We start from the raw sequence: 22,422 nt of genomic DNA, 5'->3' as shown, positions 1-22,422 counted from the left end.
ATAGCAGACCTACAAGCTCGTAGCGCGCCACTCGGTGGCGCGCTATGAGCTTGTAGATCTGCTATTTTTCAATAGCTAAAGCATAACATGATGCCAACGCCAAAACCGTTCAGAATGTGTTAATGGAACAGTAGGTGGAGAAAATGGAACACTTCTTCGTGTGTGTGTGTGTGTGTGTGTGTGTGTGTGTGTGTGGCGCTATGGCTAATAATCATTCTTTTCTTTTTGTTAGCTGTTTGACAGATTGCGAGACGTGCAGCCAGACTTCGCGGAGAAGATCGTGGCCGTGAACAGCGACCTCACGTTGCCAGAGCTGGGCCTGAGCAGAACGGACCAGGAGACCCTGGCCGACAACGTGAACATCATCTTCCACTGTGCTGCCACCGTCCGCTTCAGTGAACCGCTCAAGTGAGACTTCTAAAAATAAATGTCTTCTAAAATCATTACAGTTTCCTGAATATGTTGCTATATCAGTGGTTCTCAAACTATAATATATAATAATCTTTACTGTCCCGAAGGATATTTGTCTTCACAATCTGTTCAACAGTTCAACACCCACATCAAAAACAACACAGAGCACATAACACCAAGACAGTTCCAAAAACAAACCAAAACATGAGGTCCCCACTGTGTACAGAACCATCCTATCGGCGGGGCAGTTTGTTTAATGCCGCGATGGCTGAGGGGACAAAACTCCTACTAAAACGGACCTTTTTCCAATGGCAAGGTTCTGTATCTTTGTCCAGATGGCATGAGGTTAAAGAAACGATACATGCAGAGGATGGTCAGTGTCATTTGATATCGAGAGTGCTAGTCGTGTGATGGCGTTATTGTTCATATCAGAAAGTGTGGGTGTAGGAAGTCCGATGATTTTGGAAGCAATACGGGTGATACTGAAAAGTTTGTTCCTGTTAGGCATGGACAGTATGGTGTAGAAACATGCAGAACAGTACAACAGAACAGGTTGAATAATGCTTTTGTACAATAATAGCAGAAGATGAGGAGCAACAGATAATGATCTTAGTTTACGGATTACATGGAGTCTTTGCTGAAAGCGTGACTGGATAGATGTAATGTGTTGAAAGTTGAAACCTAAGTCTATTGTCCAGTGTGAGTCCAAGATATGTGAAGCTGTCTACCTGTTCTATTGTTTTACCATTAATGAGGAGTGGGTTAAGTCCAGTGTGGGTTGTTGTTTCAATGACCAGTTCTTTTGTTTTGACCACATTCAACTCTAGATAGTTGTCAGTGCACCACTGTGTGAAATGAGAAATGGTATTCTGATAGACCGTAATAGAGTTATTGTCATGGAGCAGTCCGAGAATGGCAGTGTCATCAGAGTATTTAAAGTATGTGATGTTAGCGGGTGAGGGGCTAATGCAGTCATTTGTGTACAGAGTGTAGAGGAAGGGGCTGACGACACAGCCTTGAGGGGCCCCTGTGTTGGTGATGGCAGTTGATGAAAATGATGTACCTACTTTAACTGTTTGTGGTCTATTGCTCAGGAAGCTGTGAGTCCAGTGTATGAGAAGTGGGGGGATGTTGAGCTGATGCAGTTTCTTGATCATATGATGGCGTTGAATCGTGTTAAAGGCAGAACTAAAGTCAACAAAAAGAATAGTGGCAAAATTGTCCGAAGATGAATCCAGGTGTTGGAGAAGGGAATGAAGGAGGCATGCCACAGCATCCTCTGTCCCCCTCTTGGCCCGATAGGCAAACTGGAACTATTTCTGGAACTATTTCACGTCAAGTACCCCAAAAAGGATATGTAAATGACCACCGACCCCCATCTGAAAATATGTTGTTCCAGGGAACCTCCAGAAGCAAAGCTATGAGTTGAAAAAAAAAAAGTTTGCTGGGAAAAAATATATATTCAAAGATTTGCACACGTTTTACGATTTTTCCAAAATGGCAAAAATATCTGCTTTTCTTTCAATAGCTAAAGTTTAAAATAATGGTTAAAGTGGTTAAAAGCTAAGGTGAAACAGATGTTTTTACTTAATTTCATCCCATTTAGTTCTGCCCACACTGTGTTGTTCATAGGCCTTGTGTGTAGGCCATAATATGGCCTTCAACTGTCAAATATTATTTGACAGTTCAAGGCATGGTGGTGTTGATGGCTTATGACTGACATGACTTCCTTAAAATGTCGGAAGTGAATAGATTATATTTAAGGAAGGAAGTTGTGTAAAGGCCTATTCGCACTGCTGTTTTAGGTGATAACGTGGTTAGTAAAAACGGAGAGATGTGTCCCGGTGAGTTTTGAGTCGCTTATCACCGCGGCGTGACGTCATGTTGTAGTTTTCCCAACCACTGCTGTGGTCACCTTATCCCCTGAAACTGGAGTAGAAATAGACCATTACTTCAATTACTCATTAAAGTTGCTGTAAGTCATTTTATTGTTGTTAAAAGGTTGCAGCACTATATTCTATAAACTTAAATCATAATAAAAAAATCACACCCCTGTGAGAAGTGAGGGGCGCTCATCATCAGAAAAAGGAGGAAGTCTGCACACCGTTTTAACATTTCTCAAAAATACTTTCATTACCAGAGAGCGGAAAAAACATATCTTATCATCATACAATATCATACATCATCTCATTCTGGCCAATCACAATTTGTATCCTCACTTTTCCTTCTTCACTTTTCTGCCCTCACTTTTATCTTCAAAATGTACTTTGCTCAGCCAATCAAATCATCGCGCCATCAAGCCAATGTCTGTGTTTACACAAACCCGTAAAGCTGGGCATAGGGGCGTCCCTCAAAAACAACTGCAAGCTTAATTCTTAATGTAATGGCATTATGTCATCAAGTTCTGTTTTCAATTGATACTAAAGTAATACGTAGCTGTTGGATAGCAGTCAATCTATATCCTTTCTAGTAAGTGCTTTAATGGTGATACAAACAAAACAAAAAAACTGCACAAGCAACCATTGAGTGTTAAATGTCTCCATTTCCCTTCAGAGATGCAATGCAGTTGAACGTCCTAGCCACCCAGAAGATGGTGGCACTGGCCCACAAGGTGAAAAACCTGGAGATCTTCCTCCATGTTTCCACAGCGTACGCCCACTGTGACCGTGAGCTCATCGAGGAGGTCGTCTATCCTCCTCCTGTAGACTACCGGAAACTCATTGACACCTTGGAGTAAGTAGAATGTTGCTGTTAATGTGGTGTGTGTGTGTGTGTGTGTGTGTGTGTGTGTGTGTGTGTGTGTGTGTGTGTGTGTGTGTCAGCGGTTTACGCTATGCCGCAAAAATCTTTGCTGTGGAAATAGATATTCGTTGCAGCTCAGCACTTGTGTGTGATATGTGCAGTTAAAGCACCATTCTATCGCATGTAGTTGCAAGGAGTTGCATGGCGAATCATCGGTGTGCTTTGGGCCTTAGAGTTCCATGTCCAGTCCAGACAGGCTTTCTCTTGTCTAGAGTTTAAGTTGGGTGGTATGGCTGCCTGAAACTATCGATTATCTTCAGTTTATCTTAGCGATGATTCTGTATTCCTTTTTTGATTAATTTATTATATAATAATTAAGACAAATAATTAATAAATAAATTAGTGCATTTTGGAGGATTGATTAGTCTGATTAACTACTTGAGCCCTATTTTATATAATGGCCGCACAACAGTTTCAAGCACAACGCATCGCAACGAGTTGTGAGCATGTAGATTGGATATTTTTGATGATAGATTTTTTCGATCCAATTACTGTTTAAACAAACGTGTTTGATTAACTGTTGCATGAGGAAGGTTAGTGCACGAACATCCGTGGGCCAGGTGCAAGACAAGCAAAAATGATCACAGAAGAGAATAGAGACTGCACGCTGGTGATGCTTAATCAGGAGATGTAGTAGCCACAGGATAATCTAAGCAGTGGATATTGCTCATGTCTTTATGTATGTAAGTGTCCTGTTCTTTGTGTTTGTATGTGTTCTGCATACTTGGCTGCTGTGTCGCAAGACAAATTTCAGTGTGAACTGACAATAAAGTACTATATCATATCATATCATATCATATCATGCTGCCTGAAACAGCTCTGCTGTGTTTGTATTTCGTCATCAACGCTTCGAGACATATACATTACATATACTGTACACTGTACAGTATATGTAACACAACACTGACGTTTCTCACCCGACCGGTTGCCAGTCTAGCGGCTAGACTCCAGCCAGACCATTCTTCCATGTCTCCTGATGATAGTATAAAGAAAACAAAATAGGTTTTCCAGAATACAGATATCACCATCTGTTAGGGCTTGAGAGTGACGTGACTATTAATTATAATATTAAATTGGATGTTTGTTTGCTGTAATTAACACTTCAGTTGACATAGTCGATTCCTGTTGATTGCTATCGGCACTACTGTTAAATGTAAATCCTTGGGGATTATGTAGATTAACATCAGTCAATACTGTAGTCCTTCCGTCAGAGCTGTTGCAGTACGGGAAATGGCTGCTTAGCAGAATTTAAATTGGAAAAGAGCCAATGTTGACCATGGAGCTAGAATAAAGCATTAGAGTTGAGGCTGTAAATCACTGCCTAAATTCTAATGCTTTAATTAATCCAGCTCTGAATTTTGATTTGATTAAATACTTTTTTGACAGTTTGCCGAAAAAAAGTACAGTTCAATGCAAGTTTCCATTGGGGTCCTTCATTCATATTCAATTCATCATTAACTATGCAAAAACAACAGTTAGAAATCAAAATAAAAGTACAGTAAGGGGGGGTACTTTTTACCTGGGCCAGTTTTGAATTGCAGCCACCTGTAAGTGCTCTTTGAGAGCGGTTTTGAAACGGAGTAGGGATTCACAGTCTAGGATGATTTGGCAATACAAATATATGTTATATAATAGAATGTTCATTCTATCTTTTGAGGCTGTTGCTGATGGCATTTCTGAGGAAGGGAAGTGTGGAACATTGTTCTGGGGAAATAGCGGACATACTTATGTCCGCTTTTGTGTTGCTGCAAAGTTACTTGCTTGTTGCAGATTTACCTGCTTGGTAATAAATAGTTATACTGGGGAGCTGAGTAAAATGCAATCAGACCACTGTGGGACTGTATAGAAAAAAAAACAAGTCTTATTTATTCATGACTTGGTTAGTGATTGAATGAAGCACTAACTAAAGAGTATTTCATTGTTGGGTATAGGTCAAATACCTGTGGCCTTCAAATATATAGCCATTGACATGGCCAAGCTACGCCTATACATTAACACACCCTAAAGCTACAATATGGAAATTCCATTTTACGTGGTTGACTGTGCCTTGTGTTATGTTTACAAAAGGCTTACCTATTGCATTCAAACTCTGAAGGCGGGTCATACTGTTTCGTAAGCCCTTTGTTGCTGTATGGTCTGATAATGTATGATAATGCACGTTCTCCTTCCAAGATTAGACACCAGATATATTGATTTCCAGAGTAATATTTAGGCTAAGAATAATGTGAATAAGGATTTACTTCTACAAATGTTATGGAAGAAACAAAGTTATGCTATGAATGACTTTCATTCCCTGTCTGCTTACATTTAGCTCATTATGTGTATTTTGTCATGTACGATTGTGTAAAAGCGAATATTGGAAGCTTTGTTCGATGGCCCTAAATTCAATCTTGTTTCTCATATATATATATATATATATAGTTTATTTTTTTATCAAAATAGCTGATCTACAAGTCCACAATGCATTGCAGCATGACATGGTGAAAGCTTGTAGATCTGCTACCCTTCAAAACCATGTGCTTGAGCTCCACTATTCATGAATCACTATCATTATTCTGTTTCTTTATCTTTGACTGGGGAATATTAATTTATTAAGCATGTATTTGTGGTTTCTTCTCCAGGTGGCTGGATGACAAGATGGTGGCCGTGCTGACTCCCAAGCTGATTGGAGAGCGTCCCAACACCTACACCTACACCAAGGCCCTGGCGGAGTATCTGATCCAGCAGGAGGCTGGCAGCCTAAACGTGGCCATTGTCAGGCCGTCCATAGTGGGAGCCAGCTGGAAAGAACCCTTCCCTGTGAGTTGGTTTAGCCTTTTAACCCATTCTGACCTGAGATCAGATTCATACGAGGTTTCCACATGGACACACACTGGTCTGATGAACCCATTCTGACCTGAGATCAGATTCTAAAAATGTCACAGTCGTTCTTCGATTTTTCAAAAATAGCAGACCTACAAGCTCGTAGCGCGCCACTCGGTGGCGCGCTATGAGCTTGTAGATCTGCTATTTTTCAATAGCTAAAGCATAACATGATGCCAACACCAAAATGGGTTCCCGTTCAGAATGGGTTAATCTTATTTAATCGTTTTATTTACCCAACAATCTGATTTATTTAGCAAGTGGGATTTAAAGCATCCTACGTATAATTTGTACAAAGTCTTAAATTTACAACGTACAAAATGCATGATGATAACAGATACATTATATATTTCTTTAATGGGTAGTATTTAGTTGATGATATTTTTATTCCTCCTTTAGGGCTGGATTGATAACTACAACGGACCTAGTGGGATATTCATTGCGGTAAGTGTCCATTTGTTTTTAGACCAATTCATGAAGCTAAATTAAGAGTCATGTAGACAATTTAGCTAGAGGCATGTCCCCACTTAACCTCGTTGTAAACTCTCTAAATAATATTGATGACACACTTCAACAGGGTATTTATGTATGTTGACCATTTGTCCACATGTTCCACTGTGTGGGCTGATAAGGGGTTGATGTACGGTATGTTGACTATCTTTGTCCACGCGCTCCACTCCGTAGGCCGGTAAGGGGATCCTCCGCACCATGAAGGCATCCAACGATGCCGTGGCCGACCTGGTGCCCGTAGACGTGGTCATAAACAACACCATTGCTGCGGCGTGGTACTCTGGGTCCCAAAGACACAACAGGTTGGTGAGATGAGACATGTTTTTACCTTGATCCCCTAGAAAGATGAGAAAGATGAGATGCCCCTAGAAACACACATCACAATGTTCTTACCTTGATCCCCTAGAAAGATGAGATGCCCCTAGAAACACACATCACAATGTTCTTACCTTGATCCCCTAGAAAGATGAGATGCCCCTAGAAACACACATCACAATGTTCTTACCTTGATCCCCTAGAAAGATGAGATGATGAGAGAAAGATGAGATGCCCCTAGAAACACACATCACATGTTCTTACCTTGATCCCCTAGAAAGATGAGATGCCCCTAGAAACACACATCACAATGTTCTTACCTTGATCCCCTAGAAAGATGAGATCCCCCTAGAAACACACATCACAATGTTCTTACCTTGATCCCCTAGAAAGATGAGATGCCCCTAGAAACACACATCACATGTTCTTACCTTGATCCCCTAGAAAGATGAGATGCCCCTAGAAACACACATCACATCTTCTTACTTTGATCAAGGATGACTATGCAAAGATTACGTCATGTATTATTATAATATTGTTTTTTACTGGTTTAAATAAATGTGGTTATAGAGGGAAATTATTATGTATTAAGGAATATAAGCAAGAGCTATTATATGACGCGGCGGTCGTTGTTGAATGAGAAATGAGGCCCCACAGGATGATTAAACACAGAGACTAAGTCAAGGTGTTTAATTATCCTGAAGGGTGTTTTTTCTATCGCAGCATCATCTATTATGCCACTTATTACACGGCTAGTTAATAAATTAATAAGTTGACCCAAAAGCATCAACAAAACAGAAGTATTTCCTTTGCGTACGGTAATTAAAGTCACTGGCCGTCCCTCCAGCGCAACACAGTCAGCTGAGAAAACATAAAGTGTTGATCAAATAGCAATAGAGTTTCGGGTACTGCATTGTGTAAATTTCACTGTGTGTTTGTTTACATGGCTGTCATGTTGGATACAGCAAAAAAATCCAAGCAGCGTAGCCAGGTGCTCTGGGGCTTTGATTAGACGGCGGTCCACTGATTTCAGCGACCAGAATCAAGCATTCAACCAAGCCGTGTTATAAGGCCTATTTACCGGTCTCTTCCATACTCAATTTTGTCACCCTGTACCAAAGAGGACCTTGTTGCCGTATTTTTACTCCAGCCAAACCGATGCGCTCCCTTCCTTTCTCTTTGTTTCCTATAATGTAGACTACTGTTCTTTCTCTCTCCAGACCTAAGAACATCGTGGTGTACAACTGTACGACCGGTGGGATCAACCCGTTTCACTGGGGCGAAGTCGGTATGCAGTCCCGTCTTATCTTACCCTGGCATAGCTGACTACTCACTGTAAAAGCCTCCCAGCAATATAAACTCAGATGGTTACATGTAGTCTCTAATGACATACTGAGGTTGTCATCTAGGCTGATGTCTGGGTTATTACCCCCTAGTGTTATTACCGCCTAGTGTTTTGTTCTTTCTTCACCTGCTCATTTGGCTAGCTAGGATATACAGCAGTGGTGGGAAAATAGTACTCAATTTTTTTTACTTAAGTAAAGTAGAAAGCATTTAAAATATTGCTTTGATGCTCATATTTACCATAGGAAGTATTAATTGTTAGTACATGCATTCCATATACATTCCATAGGGCTGGACTACACATGGGCATCATCAACTTGCGACAGAAGTTGTCCCTATTGAGTAAAATAAATGAAAATAAAAGTTGTTTTTAATTTTTAATTTTAGAATGTATTATGGCATATTTGCCTCATAAGATTAGTTTGATCCGGCTCATAAGCCGGATCAAACTTGTCTGTTCAGAGAAGGGGTGAAATGTGTTCAACGCTGAAGACCTCTATTGACCACTGCTTGAATCCACCCTTTTGTCTCGTAGAGTACCATGTAATATCCACTTTCAAGAGGAACCCCCTCGAGCAGGCCTTCCGCCGGCCCAATGTTAATCTCACAACCAATCGCCTAATCAATCAGTACTGGATCACTGTGAGCCACAAGGCTCCGGCCTTCCTCTATGATCTGTACCTCAGGCTGACAGGACGACAGCCCAGGTAATTTTGTTGACGCCGACACCGGACGTGCAACGCTTCTCTCCTCTTTCTAACGTCAGCCCGCTACTGTACTGTGCTTCACTTCTACTGCACTTTTGTCTCCGCATTAGAAGCCGTTAACATCCCGGCTGTGATGTTTTTTTCTGTGTTCAGGCGGTGTGGGGGCTTAAGGATGTATAGCCCAATCGATTTCCCACGGGACGTCACGGATTGGGTTCTGCCCTCTTAAGTCTCTCCGCTTGAAATATCAGTACGTAGAGAGAGAGGCTGGGTTTCCAAAACGATCAGTGCTAGGACCATCTTGGTTCTTTACTGCGTAATAGTTCACTAAGATGGACTTAGTGTTGAGATGTCTTTTGGGAACCCAGCGGAGCCCTCCTTTGCCCTGTCTTCTTGGATTGCTGTCCTGTGTGTGTGTGTGTATACTGTGTTACTGTGATGTGCTCCTGTGCTGTCTGTGTCTATGTCTCTCCCCCACAGGGTGTGTTATAAACATGACCTTCAAGAGCAAGCCGTTAGAGCGGGCCTTCAGAAGGCCCAATGTCACTCTGCGCTCCAACCCCTTTACCAATCAGTACTGGTCGGTAGTCAGCCACACGCTGCCTGCCCTGCTCTATGACGGCTATCTCTGGGTGATGGGCCGCAAGCCCCGGTAAGGTTGTGACTGCCCCCTCCCCCACCACCCCTCCCCTGCAGTGGTGGAGAAAGGACTCAAATGTTTTTTTACTTAAGTAAAAGTATAAATACGGCAATGTAGAAATACTTTGTTACCAGTGAAAGTCTGGAATTCAAAGTATAGAGCACCGAAGTCTGATGTCAATATCGGTAGAGGGCGCAAATCCACGGGTTCATTCATGTACTTTTTATTTGCATTGTAATCCCCATAGAGGGATTTCAGATCGCCTCATATAAGAACGGTTTGAAAAATAAACATGTCATCCCCGGCCGTTTCACTCATATGGATATGAAGAATCAACTGAGACTGAGAGAAAACGCTAATGTTACTGCTGCTGAATTAGTTAGATTTTCGCTAGAAACACACTGTATCATATATGATACAGTGACTGACTGTCGCAAAAGATACAGAGACACCTCCCTGACAGTAACGCAGAGACAGCTTGTTTATTTTTGGACCACAATGCTTATATGAAACTATTTTAAGATGATTTTATTCTCCATAGAGAAATTACCTCCGTGAACCAGTGGATGAGCGTGTGACGTCAGGACTTCGGCGCTCTATTGCTATCAAAATGTACTTGAAGGACCAAAAGTAGAAAGTGCTCATTATGTAGAATTTCACAAGTTAAAAAAAAAACTATCTTTTGAAAATAGCAGATTGGCTGAGTTTCAAATGGCTGAGAATGTGTAGGGCTGAAGTGGTTATTGTATGTTTTGTAATTGCGAACTCAGTGAGCACTTACTATGAGACCTAGCAGATCATGTCTGTCTTGTGTGTCTGTGTGTGTGTCTGTCCCGCTATAACGTCCAAATATGGAGTGTGTTGCATCAGCAATCACTCAGCTTATGGGCACAAAAGGGGCCAGGTCCACTCAGCTCCATATATGGGCACAAAAGGGGCCAGGTCCACATATACAGTAACAGCGGGACAGACACACAGACAGACAGACAGACATGATCTGCAGGGTCTCAGCTGCGTTCGCTTCCCGCGTTTGTGCGTCTTACTGGTTGTAGTGGTGTAAAAGTACATTTTGCCTCTGAAATGTAGTGGAGTAGAAGTATGGACATTTTGAAATACTCCATTAAAGTAAAGATGCCTCAAAATTGTACCCAAGTACAATACTTAAGTAAATGTAATTAGTTACTCTCCACCACTGCCCCCCCCCCCCCCCCCCCCCCCCGTCTTTATCACACGCTCCCTCAAACCGTTCTGAGGGGCAGAAGAACCGCAGATGTTTGCCGTGGTCTCGCTCAACTTCATGACATCGGCTGGACTTGACCGATACGATATAGACGGCCACTGTGTCACACAGCAGTCGTTTCTGTTGAGCGTTTATCTGTATCTTTTTTTTACAGTGTGGCTCTGCAGGAGTCTAGCTGTCTCTAGTGTCAGTCTGTGTGTCTGTAGCTAATCTCGCAAAAAAGCGCCGAACCAGATTTTAGTTTACACTGCCTTAAGGCCACAGAAGTACCTCCACTATTCCCCCCCCCCCCCACATGTTTGTATACTTATTTTAAATATTTGACTATGGTAATAATAATGGATGTCAGTAGGGCTCTGGTCATACTCAAACCATGCCCAAATTCGGAGTCCTATGTCATAGTTACAGTACATCGTATAAAATATAAATGACACAGGCTGACCACATGAAGTCCGAGATTCACATTGTGCATCCCCTAGATCTGTATGATTCGATTTTATTTTGGGAATGTCCATCCCTTTTTTCTTCGTGTTACTGCATTTGTCTTTTCATGCAAGTTGAGTCATTTTGCATGCTGAGATGGATTTTGCATGCTGAGATGGATTTTTTTTTATGTATCCCAAGTGGACAGTCCTACTTGGTTTTTAACATTGTCTTGACCATTTTATTAGTTTTTCCTTGAACATGTGCTTGTTTGGCCTTGAACATTTTCTTTTTTTTGTGTGTGAGTTGAATCATTCTGACTTGCAACACAATGGTTGAGTCATTGTACCTTTTATTTCTGTCAACCTCCTCCAACCATTGAAAATACTCTGGTTCGGTTCCATGGGACTCGTATTGTTTGGCCGACTCCAAAGGATGTGTTCAGTAGGAGACTGTTAGGCAGACATGTCAAAAGTGAAGACTATCCAATTTAAATACAAATCACTGCATCGTTCTCAACTGGCTCCAAACTAAATGAATGTCCCTCTGAACACAGCCCACATGGCACATCATTAATTGGTAAATGGATTGTGTTGTGTCAGATTTTCACACAGCATTTGGCTGTCTGAAATGGATTTGGTTTAGTAGCTAACTCTCGCATTCTAGGGGTGTGTCATTTGATCCTGGTTGCCAGATACTGTTCTGTAAGTAACAAATCTCTTTTCTCCGTGCTGATCAACCATGCATGTTTGTCACCTCTTCTGAAACACTGGCTCTAATAGAGGGATTCTGAGTCATCGCAAATTCAGGCTTTGTAATGTTAAATGGCTGGCATGCCAACATTTCATCCAAATGATTATAGTGGTCGGTCTGTTTTTGGATCGTGGCCTATTTCAAGACAACAAATTGAGATTGCTGCCATCATGCTCTCTGGGCTCTATTGAAAATGCTGTTGCTTAATTAAATGGTAAATGGTAAATGGTGCATTTATATAGCGCCTTTATCCAAGGCGCTTTACATAGATTGTGCATTACATTCACCCATTCATACACCGATGGCAGCGGAAACCATGCAAGGCACCAACTAGCACATCGGGAGCAATTAGGGGTTCAGTGTCTTGCTCAAGGACACTTCGACAGTAACTCTGGGGGAGCCCGGGTTCGAACTGGCAACCTTGCGGTTCCCATCCAGGCACTCTACCCCTGAGCCACCGCTGCTTAATTAGCTGCATCTAATTAAATAGATGCAGCTTTTTAACCAGTGCTGATTTGAGTACAGAAATGATTAATGTGCTCAGAGACCCTCTTGAGATTATGTACTGTACAACAATGCATCTTGTGTCATTAGTGTTGCATCAAATCAACTCTTAACAAATTGGCAGTTTCGTCGATTGGAAAATATTTATCCCATTTTGATTGAATTTGACAGAAAGGAAAAATAACTGGATTAGCTTGTGCTCAGCTCGGAGATCGGTTTATGAAGACAAAAAGAAGTTAACTTTTCTGTACTTGGGGCAACTTTGTTGTGAGGCAGCTGTCATTTCTTGTTCAACATTTCACCAATCAAAAATTACTTCAGTTGTATTAAGGTTAATGTAATGAATCAAAGTGTGCTTCCTTGTACAATATTGGCCACATCCATTCAGCAGAGCATGATCTGTTCTCCTGGCCTGCACACCGACTGAATCCAGTTATCTCTCAGCCGATTGCTGTCAATGTCCAGAACCATAATGGGCAGGCCTGAGGCTCTATTCCTATTTAACATCTGCATGTAATTACAGAGAGATGTGCTTACCAAATTGCTGTGCCAATGTATAGAAAGATTGGGATTTGATGAGATGTGACCTACAAGATGCTAACGATGATCTTGAAACAGCCATGGGTGTCCTAATTTATGTACTCGTGAATATTGGTTAATAATGTTGAAATAAGTTGTTTTTTTTTAACTTTGAGACTTGAAATCGAGGGAAGTTCCTGGTTCAAAGGTGCATGTATGTGGTTGTTGTCCTGTGTGTGTGCCGTGAAGCTTTCCTACATAATGCTTACACTTCCAGCTCTATTCTCCCTGCCTCCAGTCTATTCTCCCTGCCTCCACTTCATAACATTTTGTCTTTACCTACTTAATCTGTCATCAACCCTGCCCTTCTCTGACCTCTCCCTAGTACTTCACTTTGTGTTCTCATGCCTCACCCTTTTCTTTTGCTCTACATCTGACCTCTCGGTTACTTTCACCCCACCTTGTTGTCACTTCCCTCGCCTACATGTATTTATCCCTCTTACCTATCTTTTCTCTCCCTCTCCTCTATTCCACATCTGCCCTCTCCCCACACACGCGTCCTGCTCTATAATGTACATCCTACTCTTCTACCATAGATCATTCATTTGACTAGGGCTTTAAGCAACTAGTCGACTAGTAAATCCACTAGTCCACTTGTTGGTACTAGTTGACTATTTGATAAGGGGGGAAAAAGCGTTTTTGTTTTTCTAGGCCTCCAGATCAGCTAGAATGCTAGATTATAGTCAACAATGTACACAGTTTTTAAATGTACAAATATTATACATTTTTTAATACGTTTTTTATTTTATTTTAACAACTAGTCACTAGAAGTGAAAGCCCTGCTTGACACCATTCTCCCTACACTACCTCCCGTTGGTCCTGTTGTCTCCTCTCACCCTTCCCTCCTCGTCTTTAGGATGATGAAGACGATCACGCGCCTCCATAAGGCCATGATGGTCCTGGAGTATTTCACCAGTCACTCCTGGGTGTGGAGCACCGACAACATGACCATGCTCATGAACCAGATGAGCCCTGACGACAAGAAGGTAGGGAATGCAAAGCAAGTTGTCCATCATGGGTTGTCCATCATGGGTCCATCATGGGTTTTGCCTGTTTGTCTCTCTGTTAGATCAGTGGTTCCCAAACCTTTCAGGTCGAGACCCAAAAGAGATTAGACGTTTGCCCGGGACCCAAACTAGTGAAAATGGCAGATCTGCAAGCACCTTGTAGATCGGCTAATTTCACTTTTTTGAGGGGCGCTAGCCCCTCCTATGCCTAGATTTGTGTGTCTGTGTGTACCATAGAATGTGATGATTTGATTGGCTGAGCATGGAATGTGATGTATGATGATAAGAGCGCTCCTCACTTCACACAAGCGATGTTTAAATGTAGGAAAAGAAAATGGGATTTTTACTCGAGTGACCCCTAGAAAACGTTCTGTGTCCCACAATGGTTGTTCCTGGGCCAAGGAAGAACCCATTCACTTTTCATGCTGATCGGCCTAAAGGGGTCAGGACTGTGGTCGTGACCCGTCTCAGAATTAAATGCACGTAACTTCTGAGCAGATTACCATAACGCCGCAATGCTCTTGAGTCCTGGAAGAACTGATTAACTAGTCACATGCATCATTAAGTTATATTGACCTAAAGGGGATGTGGGTGGCAGAAGCAACTTGTAGACAAAGGTCTTGTCTGTGCTCTACTGAGCACATTTCTACAGTGTGTATGTGCAATAGGCTAGCTCGCTAGCTGTGTGCGTGCGTGTGTGCGTCCATGCGTGTGTGGCTAATCTCGGAAACCGCTGGACCGATCAGCACCACACTATGCACACACTGTCAGGAGGCCACACCACATCCATTAATTGCATACTTATTCAAATATGTCACTTTCATTGTTTAATGGAAGTCAACAGGGCTCTGCTTGGGCTGAAACCTTGCCCACATTTGGACTGTCAAATGGCTAGCACCACAGCATGGCCACATGAAGGTTGGAGCAGAGTCTGAGATCAACATCAGAGCCATGTCGTTCCCAGAAACTTTAGACATCACTCTAGCTTGTTTCTGATTAGAATTGAGTGTCGGCCATGTACTCTTTGTTTTGCTTTTCCACCTTATTTATGCTGTACAACTGTACTACCCAACTACCAAACTTTAAGGAAAGGCAAAATTAATTACACGTGGTGGTCTGTGTATGAGTGAAATCCAGTTAAAACTCTTTCAAGCAGGGACACTGCACATATGCTAAATATCTTGACAATTTGATTAGTTTTCATCTCTCACACAGTGTCGTTCTGTTTGTCTGGTGGGGGCAAGGCAATGGTACGTGCACCGAAGGCGTGTGCAATGGAGATTGTAGATGAAAATGTACCATTGGCATAGTGGCATATCTGTGTGGATACAATGGAGTGATTCATCTCAGTGACTTTGCTTGCAGTGAATGGTCACATTGTTGTGCCTGTGATTCTGTTTCTTTGTGACCTTAGGAAGAACGTTGACATCCAAAAAAAGAAAAGAAACGTACTACAGACTTAAGTCTTTTAGTTTTATCTCCTTTCCACATTAGATTGGTGGTTTTAATGTTGCAGTGACGTATGATTCTGCACTGAATTTAAACATTTCCAGTTGTTTGTGTCGCTCTTGCAAAAATGTTGTCACTTTCTGCATTGTAGGCGTACACAAAAGCTATTTGTTCTTCAGAAACACTATCTTTCTTTGACTGACTTTTTCACTATTGACTTTTTTTGTATAAAATACATTAAATACAATACATTCACATACACAGATATAGACACACTGTATCTAATCTGGCCATTTAAAATGTACTTATGTAATAATAATAATAATAAAAAAGCTATGCATATAATATAATTTTCACTACTATATGTATTCAGATCATTGCAAATGTGTTCCTTTTGTTGTTTGTTGCCACAGACGTTCAACTTTGACGTGCGTCAGCTGCACTGGGCGGAGTACATGGAGAGCTACTGCATGGGCACCAAGAAGTATGTCCTGAACGAGGAGCTGTCCGGCCTGCCCGCAGCACGCAAACACCTCAACAAGTAAGACATGGCTGACCTCAGAGCTCTCACACATCCACAGTAAGACATGGCTGACCTCAGAGCTCTCACACATCCACAGTAAGACATGGCTGACCTCTTGAGCTCTCACACATCCACAGTAAGACATGGCTGACCTATTGAGCTGTCACACATCCTCAGTAAGACATGGCTGACCTCTAAGCTCACACACCTCAACAAGGAAGACATGACTGAATGGAGGGGAAAAGGAACTGGTTGGAATAACGTGTTCCTTCCACGCGCTACGTCCTGCTCTCCGCTGTCAGGCCTGCTCACTCCTTATGCATTGAATGAAGCATGAGTTCAGTTCGGGGCTCTCCCCAGGTTGGCAGAGGGAGGGTACCTCCCATGATTACAGTTTAGGCACCGGGTGGAAAAAATGGGTTACAAAATCGTGGGATAAAATTTTAAAGATGAAGAAACACATTTTCTTCTTCTAGCTCTGCATAAATAAATCTGTGGATTAACACTAAAATATCCTCTGGATTTATATGCATAATGCATTTAACGTCATGCAATCTCATTTGCGTGTGACTTCAGGGATGAGATCTGTGCCGGTCTCTTACCTGCATGACTGCATAGGTCAGATTATCATTCCTAGTTGGTAGTGCAAATAGATTAATGTGTTGTTTCAACACTGCTGTCTTCATCTCGGGGGGGGGGGGGGGGGGGGGTTTAACAAGAGCAATGATGAATGACGGTGATTTGTTAACGATGAATGGCGGTTTGATTGTTTATCATGTCACAATAGATAGCCATAGCCTTATTTAACAGTTTAATTTCATTCGCTTGTCGTGGTGTTGAAAAGTATTCCAAAGTGGCGACCCCAGGATAATTGGTATAACCCTAGTGGCCTCCTCTGCCGTGAACTTTACCAAACCGTGCACAGCAACCGTGCTTGGCAACTGATGTTTGACATGGTGAGTTCCCTTGGCAGTAAGGTGACACACTCAGTCTGAATTAAGCCCTCCCCACGGCAGCAGTTTCTGGAATGGCCGTTGTCAAAGTTTCAGTCTTCGGCGATTGGTTCATACCAACCAATCGGAATAGTAGGAAAGCAGATGACGTTGTTGTCAATCATGTGGCTGTGGCTAACCCGGTTGCTAACCAAACAAACACAGTCAACGAGCGCTACTAGCATGTATCGTCGTTTCTGTAAATAAACTATTTATCATAGGTCGATTTAATAGCCAGATTGATACGGTCGTGAGTCAACGCAGTGGGGGCAGCCATGTTTGTTGTTTGACGCCTGTCAAGTGACAGGGCTGATGACCAATCAGCTGCTGCGATCAGATTTTCGATCGAGACTGACGCGGCCGTAGGCAGAGTGACCAGACCTGAATCACCAGGAGATATGTTTTTTAATGGTAGCGATTCAGCATTCAGTATGGTGGCACTTGCAGCTGACCAATCTGTGCCCGGTTATCACCCCTCTGTCCTTTTTATAACCCCCTCAGGCTGAGTATGATGTGATGAGGGGGTATTATATGGATCAAGCATATACCACAGAGTCAGCAGTTAGTGAATTGAATGTTTAGAATAGACTCACTCACTGTTTCCTTTAAATATTACTTGTCATTAGCCTGGTGTACAGTACTTTGTTAAATGTCATTAGCCTGGTGTACAGTACTTTGTTAAATGTCATTAGCCTGGTGTACAGTACTCTGTTAAATGTCATTAGCCTGGTGTACAGTACTTTGTTAAATGTCATTAGCCTGGTGTACAGTACTTTGTTAAATGTCATTAGCCTGGTGTACAGTACTTTGTTAAATGTCAGACTCTTTCTTTGGCCATTGTGGGTTTTTCCAAAAAACCTGTTTCTGCTCCCTAGGCTGAGGAACATCCGTTACACCTTCAACACCGTCATGGTGGTCCTGATCTGGAGGGTCTTCATCGCCCGCTCTCAGATGGCCAGAAACATCTGGTACTTTGTGGTGAGCCTCTGCTTCAAGTTCCTCTCATACTTCAGGGCCTCCTCTACAATGCGATACTGAACCCGGGTGCGATTCTGAACCCGGGTGCGATACTGAACCCGGGTTAGAGGAATGAATACACGAGGAATGGCAGAAACAGAAGAGGACAAAGCAGAGACTGCCGTAGACGTGATGCCAGGGCTTGCAGACTTTACTACCTGTCTGCATTGTGACCCGTCTTTGGCTACATGTTCACTCTGACACCAAGGCCTAAAGGAAGCATTAAAACCACCAGCTACATACTACTGTATGACCATGGACTAGCACTTGATCTATTGGTGTAGTGTAGTCTTCTATTGCATAGCCCTCTCTAACTTAACCTAATTGAAACCCCAGCATTTCTGAAATTACCATATCATCTGGATTGGCACAAAAGCAACAATCTTGGCCCCCGGACAGACAGACCCAGACTGAACAAGTTGGCTGCCAACTAGCTCACAAGAAACAAGACCCCATATATACTCTCAGTTCAAGCTCCCAGTCCAATCTCTCCCGTATAGGCAGCCCCCCCCCCCCACCCCCCCTCATACTTGCATCTATGCATGGGATGATGGCATGATGCTGCGAAGATCTCTTTGATGATTTTGAGTCTCATCACCGGGTCTCATAATATTCCGTGCTATGTTTGTGAACCTCCCAACTGCTGTGGGGTTACTCTGCAGAGGAAGATGACGTAGCTGCATTTCTACAGACCATTCCATTATTAATCATTTACCATTTTAAAATAAGGTTTTCAGTTTCTAAGTTTCAAAACGGCATCAATGTAAGTCTGGCAATGTTAGCTTGGTAACAGTCGTCTTAATGGTAGCTAGGGCATTATGTCAATTAGTCTGTTTAGGACGTGAAACGGCCCGTTTTGTATTTCATGTGCTAATTGCTTGGTGGCGAGGCTGACGGAGAAACTGTCAAAGTTATATTCATTGCAAATGTTTGGAAGCTAAGCTACTAGATTTATTTGCTTTACTTATAGCCAGCTCTGGGTTGTCATTGGTCTTTTTCTGTACATACAATTAGCATTGTTCTGCTTGAATCTGAGAAAAAACACATTCAACAACCAGTTGATTCTTTTAAGTTGGACACAGGCTTTAGTCTGCTCTGTGATAAGGACTAATGATATGACCAAGCACAAGGTGGATTGTAGCGCTATGTCGTTGTTTTATACTGTGCCTAAAGAATACTTAGTATAATTGCTTTTGTGTCGGAAGATCTCACAGGCGATTTTATACTAATTTCTTTCCTTTTTTGTTTGTGAGATCTGTTTCTGATGATCTACACAAAGTATCTTTTTTATTTTTGCCAAAATACCTCTTTGCTAACTGGCTCTTAATTAAAAAAAAGGTTATCTTTGGAGGATGAGACGACGGTAGATGAAGCCGAAGATGTCACATCTGGAATACACAAGAGTCCGAATCTTTCAAATGCTACAAGGTAAACTTGATATACCTTGATTAGCTCGGAGAGTTTGCACTTTGGGAACGGTTCCTTTTGCCTCCAACATGCCTGGTAGGTGAAATTATTTAAATTAAACAAACCCAAATATAAGTTTATCTTTAGCGACTGAAGGATGGTAAAGACTGCATGCAGGCTATAGTGTCATGCAAGCATCGGTTGTTCCATTCACAATGGTTTGTGTTCAGGTCAAAGCTGTTGTAGGTCAATATTTTCAAGTAAGGTGTTTATTCGCGTTGCCCTAGGCCATTTTGCCCCCCCCTTTTTATTTGTTTTATTTTTTATTTTTTAAAAGGGGTTTGGGAAACCCTACCTCGTGCGGCAGTGCGAAGGAACAGCAACATAGCTGCTGTGTAAATGGGTTCATTATATTGTCTATGCCTGTCAAAGGAACTTAATTAAGGCTGTGTATTTGTTTTAGTTTTTAGTCTATGTCTATGGTTCTGCATGTTGTCTTTGTATGACCATGCTGTACATTAATCCTCATTTTTCCATCATATACTGTAGGAACCAAATCTGTACCGAGGCCAAAATATGCATGTTATTGTTGACTACTGTTTAGAATTCTGTCTGGACTTGTAAACATGTTCCGTGGTACCACACATACTGGATTCTGACTGTATGACTGCAGCCTAGTCTTGGATGCCCACAGTGGGTAGTTGTGTGTGTGTGTACTTTGTTATGATGTTCCTTTCGGTTTCTGATGTCTCAACTTGTTGTGTGCTGCAACCACATATGTGTAAAGGTTTTAGTATACGTATGTATGTGGCTCTGGGCACTTGGTTGCTTTTAAAATTGGTGTGGTGGGTACACTCCAAATGTAAGTCATACAATGCAAGAACACAACGATGTTGTGTGGATGGATGTCTGTGTCATGAAGCAGTTGTCTCCAATCTTGACATGTACCGGTTTGAACAGGTTCATTGTGGGGTGGGGGGGTTGACCATTGGCATTGTGTATGCTGTGCTTGAACTTTGTCAATACAGTGTACAGTATATATAAGTCAGCAGTCGGATCCATGTTTTCTAATCCGTTTGTGTACAACTATATTTAGGTAGACTTCATGATTTAACGATAAAGAAATGGCAAAATCTAAGTATTTTTATGCTAATGATATTGCTTGGATATTTATTTACTAAAGCTTGAGGACACAAATGTCACTCAACCAACCGCGGCTGCTGTAAATCCTTGTACTTAACATAAGATATAACTGCAATATGTCCACCCGTTTTTTGTTTTTGTCTGAATGTAATGTTAGAACAAGAGCACTCCGACTTAATTGCACAGGTGAACGCTTCCTTCGTTTTTGCAGAATTCAACGAAATACTCCAGTAGTTGCTCTTGTTTCCAATAATATCAGTGGTTCATCGTGTTCCCTTTTATCTTCTGGACGAACATATTTCGCGATAAATCCATTCCCTTACATTAACTTTCATAGCCGTTCATAAATCCACATACTTGTTGTGATTGCTTGAAAGTAACAGTGGGACAGTTTTGATGGTGTATGACAATTGTAGTGTGGACTGTGTAGAATTTCCTGTATGTTGTGTTGCGTCGAACGAAAGCAATGGAAGTCGTTGATTCAGGGTTTCTTCCTTCAAGGTTGTCTGATGGGGATGATTAAGAGGTGAGAGTAATAGACCGGTCCTTTCCAGATTCTCTGTGTTGGTGTCAGGGATTCAGGCTAAAGGATCACACAAGTTTTTTTTCCTAATCAATCAGCCAGGGCATTGCACCTGTCTTAACATCATTTAGCATTATTTTATTTGTATTCTTATTATTTTAATGTCAAGTTGAAGTCACTATGACTCACGGATATCAAGTTCGGATTTGACACCTTTTTTTATATTTTACTTATTTCACTTTCTATGCCTTACATAAATGCTGTAGGCTACTCGTATGTTAATTTAACAATTTCTTCTCAGTGTCTTTGCCTGCTAAAAACATGCATTCGTATTGTCTTCTGTTTTGAATATTGTTCCCATGAAATAAGACATGCATCCTGCTACCAACCTGCTGTTAACTTGATTTGAGTTATCTAACTTGATAACTGATCTTCTGAGTTCTTGGCCTGTGTATTTATTTACCACCGGTGTATTGATTTTCCACTCTCAGAGGTAGTGTGGTGACGTGTCGGGGGTTCTCTGTATCATCTTGGCTCAACGATGATCTTTCCTCCGCAACACAGATTTTGGTTTAATACGTTGAGATTATTTTGGGGCAACTCTGCCCTGATTGAATACTATGACCAGACGCCTGGACCCATATAGTACTTCAGGAATAGGGGGTTGTGATGTTTGATGGGAAATGTGCATAGGGTAGGTTGATAAAGCACAGGCCACTATCTCTACAGCTTTGAAATGGAGGAATTTAAGTTTTGTTCTGCAGTCCATGTATGTAAAAAAATATTCAATCAATCAATGGGTGCCTTTTGTTTGTAAACCAAAAAGAAATAAACGATGTTAAATCATATGCCTGAATTGGAGATTTTCTGGGAAGATCTTGATACTATTAAACTGTAAACTCAATTACCAGCTAGTTCATGCTAGTTATAATAAACAAGCCATTAGTTAGCCTTTGTTTATCCAGCTGGCCTGCTTCCTGTGGCGCATTCCACTTTAAAAAGCAGACCTATAGGGGAGTGAGGCTGTTGAACAGCTCTGTTTAGATTGAATGTGATCATTTCAGATTATTTCCTCAATCATTGACAATTGGATTAATTGGCTAAAATGTAAATTCCATTGTTTTGTATTATGCATTACACTAATTATTGTAATGACTTTGGTGTAATACCGGATTCCTTTTGTTTTTATTAGGTGGCCATTATTTCCAGGAAACGTGGTTAGTTGAGTTGTTTGTATAGTGACCCACAGAAGCTTGATAATTAATCCAAAC

At 41.7% G+C, this 22,422-nt stretch overlaps 1 protein-coding gene across 2 annotated transcripts in view; it reads left to right on the top strand.

Moving 5' to 3' along the window:
• The window catches only part of far1 (fatty acyl CoA reductase 1), a 32,418-nt gene extending 10,419 nt beyond the window's left edge, over window positions 1–21,999 (top strand). For both annotated transcript variants that reach the window (XM_080760922.1, XM_080760923.1), the window contains 10 exons: window positions 233–408; window positions 2,965–3,144; window positions 5,835–6,012; window positions 6,475–6,519; window positions 6,760–6,887; window positions 8,121–8,188; window positions 8,780–8,951; window positions 13,947–14,076; window positions 15,960–16,087; window positions 17,937–21,999. In XM_080760922.1, coding sequence (XP_080617048.1) covers window positions 233–408; window positions 2,965–3,144; window positions 5,835–6,012; window positions 6,475–6,519; window positions 6,760–6,887; window positions 8,121–8,188; window positions 8,780–8,951; window positions 13,947–14,076; window positions 15,960–16,087; window positions 17,937–18,099 — 1,368 coding nt within the window. In that variant the 3' untranslated portion in view covers window positions 18,100–21,999. The remainder of the gene's footprint in view (window positions 1–232; window positions 409–2,964; window positions 3,145–5,834; window positions 6,013–6,474; window positions 6,520–6,759; window positions 6,888–8,120; window positions 8,189–8,779; window positions 8,952–13,946; window positions 14,077–15,959; window positions 16,088–17,936) is intronic.
• The last annotated feature ends 423 nt before the right edge of the window (window positions 22,000–22,422 follow it).

This window comes from Protomyctophum bolini (genome assembly GCF_963924005.1).
Source record: "Protomyctophum bolini genome assembly, chromosome: 4".
NCBI lineage: Eukaryota > Metazoa > Chordata > Actinopteri > Myctophiformes > Myctophidae > Protomyctophum > Protomyctophum bolini.
The sequence above is the reverse complement of the archived record's forward strand: the minus strand, read 5'-3'. Positions and strand labels throughout refer to the sequence as shown.